The sequence below is a fragment of the Daucus carota genome, chromosome 2 (genome assembly GCF_001625215.2).
Source record: "Daucus carota subsp. sativus chromosome 2, DH1 v3.0, whole genome shotgun sequence".
NCBI classification, from domain to species: Eukaryota; Viridiplantae; Streptophyta; class Magnoliopsida; order Apiales; family Apiaceae; genus Daucus; species Daucus carota.
The window spans coordinates 49,384,646-49,395,121 of NC_030382.2; the positions used below are offsets into that span (position 1 = coordinate 49,384,646).

Sequence of the window (10,476 nt, forward strand, 5' to 3'; positions counted from 1 at the left end):
ATTCCACAAATTTGGCCCTAAATTTTCCCAGATTTCAAGTTTTTCATAAACACCTTATGTAACTATATAGATATTATTTGTTTTGATACTATTTATAATTAAATATTTATTTTCTGAAAAGCGAAGCTTTTGTTTCTCTACAATCATGCCCAAAACTGTAGCCAAGATTTTTTCATATTTCTAGGGCTTTAATATTGTTGATACTGCACAAAACATGAAGAGGCGAGCACAGGAAAAAATTAGCATGTATATCGTGCTCCTCGGATCCGTATATAAGTGCTATCCAGAAAAACTGCTAATAATAACAATACAATTTGTTACAAATTAGCGTCATGCATGTGTGTGTACAACTTTTCCCAAAAGAAGAAATCAGCAACCAGGATGATTATATATTTCTATATTTTCGCAGTACTGTTTTACACACACAAATTATAATTGATTTTTTGGTGAGAAATTGACAGAAGGATAGCTGGAGCGAAGAGGAAGAGAGGATGCTGATTGAATGTCATCAGAGGCTTGGAAACAGGTGGGCAGAAATTGCCAAGAGGATCCCTGGAAGGAGCGAGAACGCCATCAAGAATCACTGGAATGCAACCAAGAGGAGGCAGTTCCCGAAGAAGCGTAAGGCCAAGAGAGACAGGGATGCTTCCAAGAATTCTGTTCTGCGTGACTACATCACAGCCAAGCTTCTCAAAGCAGCGGCAAGTCATGGCCCAAACGCCACTGCTCCGGCTCCTCCTGCTCCGCCTAATTCCAACTCGGGGGGTCCAGCAAACAACTCTGAGGTTCCGCAGTCCACATCCGAGGATTCTACTGGTTTTGAGCCACTGTCTGATGAAGATCTCGATTTCATGAAAAACGTGTTGGGCAGCGTGAATAATCCTGTGGCTGGTGATGGTAACCTTGTGAGTGATGGCAATGTGAATTCCTCTTCTTCCTCTGAGAATGGAGCCATGATGATCACTCCTGATCACCAAAACATGGAATTGAATGAAAATGCTGTGAATGGAGATGTGATGATGCAGCCAATGAATACTGATTATGTGCAGCCAGCAGCTGATCCATACAAAGTTTCTGATCTGTTGGATGGAGTTTACAGCACTCCCTATCTCGACTACTGCTTCGATGGCACGCCCTATGTCGACAAAGCTCATCAGCAGCAGCAGCAGGAGCAGCTCATGAATCAGGCAGCTGAAGGTGCAGCTTCGACTAGCGGCACAAAGGAGATGGATCTGTTTGACATGGTTCTGGCCAACTTTCACTACCCTCAGTAAAACAAGAATCCATCCATGCATGCAGCTGAACAAGACCTTTGTTTCTAGTATATGAGTTATGTTAATGAGTATGTGTATGTGCCCCTTGATCTTAAGAACTATACAAGTTCGATGATCTTGCGGCACTGAATAATTTATGTGTGAATCTAGCTAAATAATCTTGTCTTGTACTGCTACATGAGGTCTGTGGATGTGTTCTTGTCAACTCCTCCCATCCCATGTTTCAGTTTATGAGACTTGTGTTGTAAGTGTAATGTTTCTAGCTATGCTAATTTAATTAGCTAGCTTCTATAATAATGTTCACCAGCTGCTGCTTATATTAGATAATTTTTTGTTGTTTTTACCGCATTATATATAGTATCTCATAATTCCTTTTCTTCGATATCATCCAGCTGCTCGTAAATTAAAATTGCTCAATCAAATTTGTCCCGATCGGTGGAAAATTAAAATTACAAAATATAATAATCACTTGATTATATTAATTAAAAAATTACACATAATTAATAAAAATTAAAACACTCCCCCGGATCGCTGCAATCCAAGAATTATCTATTGTTGATATAAATATAATATATTATTAATTAAAATTTAATAATTTACACATAATTAATAAAAACGAAAATACTGCCCGATCCAGGTGAATCGAGAATCATCGATGTTTGTATGAATATATAATAATGATATTAGCATATTTAGAAAATAGGATGATGAGATTTAAAGTGGAAAAAGAGAGAAAGAGGAAGTAAAATTGGCAAAGTAGTTTGAAATACAGCGGCACGGAATACCGGGAGTGACGTATCAAGGTTACGTTCCGAGTGGGAAGTCTAGAGAGTAGTAATCCATCTACGTGATATCACCCGACAATGCATATCTATGTGTCTCAAACATTCATCTTAATTGTGCAGGATTAGCGGACATGCTATGACCAGCAGTCAACGAAGAATAACAGACACGTAACCATCATGGATTTGGGCTGCTTACTTGGGCTGGCCTTTAATAGACGGGCTTTGATGGATCAGCAAATATGTTTTTCAGGATCTGCAACTAGGCCCGACCCGTACCGATCATTTTAAGGCTCCTGTAGTCCTGTGTGGCTGTGCCGCCTGTGCGTGCTAATCTTTTGATTTGGATCCTTTGCAGTTCGCAGGGATAGCATCGCCAGATTATAATTATTTTTCAATAATTATCTATATTTTTTATAAATCTAAAAAAGTAGAGCATACAATTTATTGATTGAAAATAAAAAATAAATGAAAGGTACTTTTTATTATGCACAAGGCCGGCTTAACCGTAAAGCCAACTAAGCAGACGCTTAGGCCCCCAATCCCGAAAAGACCCAAAAAAAATTTATGCAAAGTATAAGTAGATATAAATATCAGGGCAACACTATACAATGCCATATTGGCATCACTTCAGATGATAATAATCTAAATAAATTTTCAAGATAATAAATTTACTACGTGTATAATTTACTATGTTATACAGTACTTTTTACACGTAATTTTGAGGTGTAAAACATGCTTCTATATATTATCTTTCAATTTTTCTTTTTTTAAATAAAAATGTAATATCTATATTTTTATTCATAAAAAGAAAATTATAAAAATAATATATAGAAGCACGTCTTTTTCACATCTCAAATTACTGTGTAAAAAATTAAAATGATTTTTGGAACGAAGGAAGTATAGACTAACATGTTACAGAAGACCGTGACAAAGATAAACATGTAGTTCCTGGTATTGAAATCAACTCAGGTTCCATTCTCATTTGCTCTTTCTCAAAGTCATATATATGCTATTAAATGTGGTAACTAGGGTGAGACTCTCATCTTCCTCATATTCCCACTTTACAAGTAATTGTAGCATATTGTATTTTCAGGGTCTCAGAATATTCATCCCAGTATCATGATTATCTGCATTTGAATTTCATATAGGCTATAGCAGATGAAATATTTGGCATATAAATGAGTGTGATAAATAACACAAATAAACTATCTAAACATTGTGCTCAGTTCTCTTTGAAGGGAAGAAAAGGCACCATTTGTAACATTTCGACTTGATTAGCCTTTTTTGTACACTCTAAAGAGTAAAGACACAAAGGAGCATGATAAGTTACCTAATCAACTTCCTAAGATGTTGCCCTGCTAGTAGTAAATTAGTAATCAAGCATTATCTTGATTCAATACTTTATTTTTTGTGGAAGACATCATTGCTCAAAACATATCAGTGGAGCAATATAGATACTTTACTTCACATATTGTAAGAAAATCCTGGATTCTTATTTGGTAACAAAGCCACTGAAGCAAATTCAGTTTGATCGTGCTGTGCAATAACAGAGTTTTTAACATAACCCTGCTATAATCTTTAAAACGAATTATATACACCATTCAATGATTCTAATGCAGCAAGACAAAGGATTAACATACTTTAGATGTCTCATAAGCCCCAACAGTATTTAGGCTTTCGTAAAGTTGCTAGATAAACATCATCTCATCTTCATATAGATTCTTGCAGACATGCACCTTTGTGCCAAGTGCTTTGATGCTGTTAAAATCAAACAAACCAAAAGCACTCATTGTGGTCCACCTGAATCACTTATTAGAACTCCCACCATGCTTACGAGTTTGCTTGTCTTTTCTCTTTCCCTTCCCCTTCTCTTCTCGGGCAGATTTGCCTTCCCTCTTCTGCTTACCCTTCTGCTTCCTGTTCTCGCCTTTATGCTTTTCACTCTTGTCTTGGACAAAGTGATCATCAGAAGTAACAGGAGGATCATAAACATCAGGTGCCCACGTTACATGCACTCCCTCCTTCTCACGACTACCTTTGAAGGCCGACACAAGCTTCTTATCACTAGGCCAGCTCTTATGACTATGACTAGAAGTTTGAGCACATCCCAATTCAGAATTTGCTTCCTTCTCGTCCTCAAACATACATTCTTGATCTCCCACACTACTATCATTCCTCGATACAACTTTGCCATATCCACTTTGTGCCAATATTTCAGCAGTCAAGTCTTCATCCTCCTCATAATCACCATCCCCCTCCGCACTGACATTCGCATAAATATGTTCTTGATCACCCACATTGTGAGCATCAGTTATACTGCTCTGATGTTGCTCCTTTAGAGTCTTTGTCAGTTCAGACCCAAGCCCAGATGCTGAAACATTTTCCACAGGACTACTGCTAGTACTATATTGATCCATTACTCGTAAACAGAGGCAAAAATTCAAGAACTTCTGTGAGGCAATAAACCAAACACTTTGTAGACAAAAGAAAAACAACTTTCTTTATAAAAAAGACACAAATTAGGCTGAACCCCAAAGGATATTTTAACCTTATAGATAAAACCCGGATCTTCAAAATCGACAGGAAAATTTAGAAGAGGGTGCGCAAATCTTGAGCACCGATGGTTGGACCTAGGCTATAAGAAATTACAAGATGGATTAACATATTTTATATATGGTCAATGTATATATGATTGTCTGCTATGTGCTATCACACCATTTTGATTTTTTACGATCTCGTGTGCTACAGTTTACCCGGTTTTGGCATGTAATTTTGTATTCAATAGTTATTTAATCCCTTTTATCCACTACGTAAATTATTTTACAAATTGTAATTAGACTAATTAATATTGGAGTTGAAGCATTAGTCAAATTACAGAATGAAAGAGTTGAGTTCTCGTTACAAGAAAACACTTAAAAGTGTAAGCTCGAGGCACGCTCATGTAAAATATGGAAACTCCTATATTCATGGTAATGACTTCTTACGAGTTAAAATACACAAATTTAAGCCAAAAATCTGATATGAGTATGCAGCCAAAAGTCTGGTATGAGTATATTGTGGATGAATCAAAGGAAGCTTGTGCAAAAATTCTGAAGGTCTCCCTCCCAAACTTAGCTTGAGCGAGAGTCGAACTCGAATATTTGGAATAACAGAAGATAAACCATTATCTATACATTCTCGTTGTACTTATATATTATAATGAGTTTACTGTAATATTTCTGAGATATGTTCCTAACAACAACTCAATTACGAGTAACAAAAATGATTGCAGGCTTTCTTAAATGATCATCATACTGACCATGCAGCATTGGAGTGGCTAACAATCTGAAAATAATCTAGGAAAACACTTTCGTTGGAAACCTAACAGATGCAGGGCAGCATATAATTCTGTCCTTGGTATTGACCATCGATCACCGACCGATCACCAGACTCCAAGCATGTTAGTTCCAGCCCTGCTAAACCTGTTAAGGGTATAAAATCTTATCAAGTTTGAGGAGTTAGGGCTCCTAAACTTGATCCAGACAATAATTCGATGTCCTTGTCAGCAGACTCAGCAAAGCAGACTTGCCTTAGTCGCTAGACTCTGAGTAATATAGCAGTTTACCTACTAACAGTATTTGACAAGGAGAAAAAGACACCATCCCAAAAGAACATCCACCAGAAAATCACGGAAGATCTATTTCTCCCAAACATGCGTTCATCTTTCCATCTTCATACCTTCCGTGATAGACATCGACAACACACCAGCTCCATTGCCGTCATGTCCATCGCACCATTTCAGAAATGGTAATAACAAACAAAATATATATGTCCATAAATTCAAATCACATTTATATAAAAAAAACAAACAAACAGAACAGTCATAATATATTGATATACAAATCTGCATTATTTATGTTGTACAAGTTTTAAGTACATCAAAAAGGGTAAATATATTCTAATTCTATTCCCAATAATATTATCTGGGAAGAGAGATACATGTTGAACTAGGACAAGGATCAGGATGAGTTCATTTTCTGAGAGACTGAGTTTGAGGATTTAATGAACTCGATGCATTCATCGATAGCTTCAGCTCTATGAGAATCTACTGGAGCCACCAAAGGCTTTGCTCGTCCTGACGAAGATCTCTCCTTGAAATCACCCCCTCTCCTCCTGGAAACCAAACGCAGAGCTGCAGCAACTTTGTGACCGAGATTCTGAATATATCTCATTGGCAATAATTCCAGTCTTCCCGGCAACCTAAATCTGCAGGTTCCTGTCAACTTCGATTCACCTCTCCTACTAGAGTTTTGCTTGTTGAACACTGATCCTTCCCTGACATCAGCATCGGGTTTACGGACTGGCTGAGGACTGTTTTCTGGGAACATTTACAATGCTCTTTATTCTGTGCCTCTGGAATAAGTGTGAGGGGGGTAAAATATGATTTCTAGTGGGGATGCATGAATTGTTGAGGTGGCTTTTATAGGAATATTGAGTATAAGACAAAAACTAGAGATAAGAATATGATACCAGAAAAAGAAAAGGATTTGTGTTGCAGGGGTCCAGTTTTTACAGTGGAAAACACTCGTCAAAGATTGCACGAGTGAAAGGAATAAGAGATTCAATATAGCAAAAGGTAAAAGAGCTTCATTTGAATGGAGTATCACACATCAAAAGCGATGTTTATGGTAATGAAATCGCCACCCCATCAAAGAAAATAAACATACTCACGTAATTTACATGCAATATCAACATCTCTGGCCTAAATTTGCTCAGACAAAAGTATTCAATTATCCAAAACTTAATATACTTCTGACGACAACTTATGAATATAGAATCATAGATGGCCAATACACTTTAAACCGCGTGTCCAAAATCAACTAGCTCATCTATTGGACGGAGGACCGTAAAACCATATAGTGCGCAGGCTCATCATATGTAGAATATTTAACAGCTTGACTTGAGGAAGTACACAAGTATAATAAGTGAGAAATCATAATTAATGGCAAGTGCAGTTATCACTTATCAAGGTGGGGAAGACAGAAATATACACTGCACTTTTTAGCTTTCCGGCTCTTTTTATAAGTTAAAGACTGAATCTGTAACTTACTTTCATTCAGATGCAGACCTACTCTTTACAATAACATATGTAAAACAGATCGCTAAAAATCGCGCTATGATGATTAAAGATGAATCAGAAGCACTAACAGAATATCAAGGTAGTGGAAGGCAAAACTAAGTGTTGGGATCAGCTTGTGTGACATCTATTCAAAAGCGAGGCCCTACCTTAGAATTCTCAAAACAAATCTTACATACAAACGCCAAAACGTAAATTACAGATTTACCACAAAAAGGATGAAATTTTGGTGACAAGTAGTATGTGAAAAGATAAAAGCTGGGGAAGCTTAGATAGAATGTTGGATAAGGAATCAATGTGATCATTCTTTTCTCCTGAGCTAAATTAAGTTCCTAAAGCATCTACCTTTAGGCAAACTATTTAGCAGAGTGGTGGACCTAGAAAATGAGTTTGGAAGTCTACTCTTCAAGTAAGGGATCCCAACTAATCTTCTGTTGATTAACCATCTTTTCACAATCTGGTATTTTGATCTACATATTAGTTTGCGGTATTCATGCATTTTTTGATGTTAAATAGCATCATACAATGCCAAATCACTGTCAAAAAGGAGAAAAGAAGACCTTGTAGTAGAAATATAACTCACCACTTGCCTTCAATGTCACACTTTTGCAAATTGAGACATCAAGTTCAATAAAATAAAGGGGCCGAGGAAGAGGAGGTTAAACAATATAATTGATACCAGCTTGTGTTGTCAGGATTCCAAGCATCATATCATGACTTGGGCACTAAACCTGGACCGGTAATACATTAACTAATCGACTCAAGACAATAAATTGATCACCTGAAGAAAGTAGAAGTATCGACCACAGGCCAAACTAAGAACCAAAGTGAATATTTACATATGCTACATTCATATACTGAGCTATCAGGGATTTTTAGTTGTTTACCTACTGAAGTTCGTTGGAGAAATATTTGCTAAAACAAGAAAGTTAAACAATATATATGGAACTCCAGTTGTAAGACTGATAACCTCCTGTATTAACTACCATAGGCAAATGCTAGACTAATGAACTAACCCCTAAAATCTAATTTCAGATCTACGGAAGATGAAGTACAAATGTCTGGCAACTTAAAAACACTATAAACATTCTGTTTAAAAGAGAGCCTTGAAGTTGCACTTATTTTTGAAGAATAAAGTATCGCTATTCTAGACTCTGCTCACTAGTTCAAAATATATTTCACATCTCCAAAAAAAAAAAATGCCACAAGTTGTTCACCCTAGCTACATTTCTGGCCCAGTAGTCAACACCCTTACATCACTTCTCCTCACAATCCATGAATTATAACTGATAATAACTCATCTCTATCAACTTCCAGACAGCCATACTAGCTTATCGACTGCAGCAGCATCGGATTAAGAAGGAAAGACAAGTTAAGTTGTTTTTTTTTCTGTTTTTTTTTATGATTCCAGCATGTTTATTAGATGCAGAATGCTAAAAAGATGAATTAAGGTTCCACATTCTTAACAAATAGCTCAGGCGTAGATTGACTCATTTTCTTCTTAAGCACTTCACATATAGTCCATACGTGCCATAGAACGGTTTCTGTAATTTTAATCTACTTTCTTCATTCATCCTAAAAAAGGTACCAACACTGAACCTGAACCAAAAATTATTTAAAGCACAAATATTAGCTTACACAGCTATATTATTGCACAAAGATCTTGAGAATATACACAATCAATCAAAAGTATAATGACAACAAGTTTCTCATATTCACACAACATAATTCACAACTACATTTAGATGGTTTCTTACACTCACCAGAAAGACTCGACAGATCAACTGAAATCTAACTCTTGAGGTCCATTGAGACATTCTCAATCCCACTGTCTTTATGCAAATCAGCTTGAATTGAAAAGTCAGAACTAATAACATTGACCAAACTTCCTAACATCAACGTGATTGTCTAGATTGTCACCGTCATCAACCATTAGTGCCTTGCAGGATTTTTAACAAAAACAGACCAGTGCATCCTCAGCAACAATATCCAAAATCCCGTCATACAAGTGAATGCGTAAAACACCATCATGCAAACGAAGGCAGTGTTATAGCACATCAAAATGTCAAAGAACCCCTTTGATTGTCACGCAAGCATTAAAAATGAACAATTCATTCATTCATTACAAGCAGTATCTCGGCACCGCCAGAGATGGCTCTATCCAAGGATTCCCTAACTTCCTCGGTATCTTTATAAGTAGAAGGAACAGCTAAATCACTATCCAAATTATACCAAACCCCTTCAATCCGTCTCAAAGCAACCCAATGCCTACTTCTCCAAAGTCCCCCATACTTTCTTTCAGGTACATTGAGCACAATACCCATTAACTTGCCTTGAGATCCATCAAGATCAAGAGAAGCCACTCCATTTCTCCGATCATGCCACACAACCCTCTTCCCCTTCCCTTCAAGTGCCGCAATCAACACGTTTATATCATAATTCCCTGTAACTGCATTATGGTGAGGCTTGAATATAAGAGATAAAGGTGTCCATTTTCCCCTAGTTGGATCATCAAGAACAAGTTTTTCAGCAATGGCATCCAAATCAGCCCGCGTAAATGCATCCTTTTCCTGAAGAATAAAAGTTGACCCATTTTTTGAATGCTATTTTCAATTATATATAACCAATTAGTATAATTTTCAAGTAAAGTTTCATTCTTTACCCATGTTCTGAAAAACCCAATTCAGGGTTTTTAAGTGCAGCAATAAAAACAAGTAAGCAATTCAATTCAATTAGTAGTCCAGAAATCACACAAATACAAAACAATTTTAATTTAACAAAAATTAAGGGCACCTAGATACATACAAACATATATATGAAAATTTAGAGAGAGAGAGTAAGAGGGGGTACCTGGAAAAGATTGTTAAGGGAGTGTAGTAGACAAAATTGCAATCTTTGTTTCTCATGATACACTTCCTGCTGCTGCTTCTCATCCATCGGGTTATTTGGTAATTTAAAAACCAAAAACCAACAAGTTCTATTGGTCTGTGGGCTATGGGGTAAAAGGTCAGTTGTCCAATGATCAAGAACAACTCCCGTAAAGCGAGTAGGAATATTTTATACTTTGATATGTCGGCCATGTTCATAACTTCAGATAAATTATTAATTTAACTAATCTATATAATTAAATATAGTCGTAAGTGATTTTGTAAGATTCGTATTGATGAAATCTTTAAATACAGTGAAATTTTTATATTTAATATCAATATGAAATTAAAAATATTAACGATCAAAAGTGTGCCTAAGCAAACGTGATAAAGAAAAATAAGAAAAATATTAAGGGACGAGGGAGTACCAGATA

At 36.4% G+C, this 10,476-nt stretch overlaps 2 protein-coding genes across 2 annotated transcripts; both read right to left on the minus strand.

Annotated features, from left to right (window-relative positions):
• Window positions 1-3,768: 3,768 nt before the first annotated feature.
• Window positions 3,769-4,989, minus strand: LOC135150791 (uncharacterized). Its single transcript, XM_064087924.1, has one exon. It carries the CDS (start codon window positions 4,474-4,476, stop codon window positions 3,865-3,867), a length of 612 nt encoding a protein of 203 aa, XP_063943994.1. The 5' UTR covers window positions 4,477-4,989; the 3' UTR covers window positions 3,769-3,864.
• A 933-nt stretch (window positions 4,990-5,922) lies between these two features.
• On the minus strand, window positions 5,923-10,202 carry LOC108206645 (josephin-like protein). The gene is made up of 3 exons (XM_017377016.2): window positions 10,026-10,202; window positions 9,296-9,745; window positions 5,923-6,423 (listed from the first exon to the last, which is right to left on the minus strand). Exons 1-3 carry the CDS (start codon window positions 10,110-10,112, stop codon window positions 6,058-6,060), a joined length of 903 nt encoding a protein of 300 aa, XP_017232505.2. The 5' UTR covers window positions 10,113-10,202; the 3' UTR covers window positions 5,923-6,057.
• Between the last annotated feature and the right edge of the window lie 274 nt (window positions 10,203-10,476).

Bases quoted from the DNA above. Each gene is read 5' to 3' on its own strand.
- LOC108206645 (XM_017377016.2), bottom strand. From the start codon at position 10,112: ATGGATGAGAAGCAGCAGCAGGAAGTGTATCATGAGAAACAAAGATTG. The intron at 9,746-10,025 runs GTACCCCCTCTT...TTTATTCTTCAG, and splicing joins CCCTTAACAATCTTTTCCAG to GAAAAGGATGCATTTACGCG. The intron at 6,424-9,295 runs AATGAATGAATT...GCATTGTAAATG, and splicing joins CCGAGATACTGCTTGTAATG to TTCCCAGAAAACAGTCCTCA.
- LOC135150791 (XM_064087924.1), bottom strand. From the start codon at position 4,476: ATGGATCAATATAGTACTAGCAGTAGTCCTGTGGAAAATGTTTCAGCA.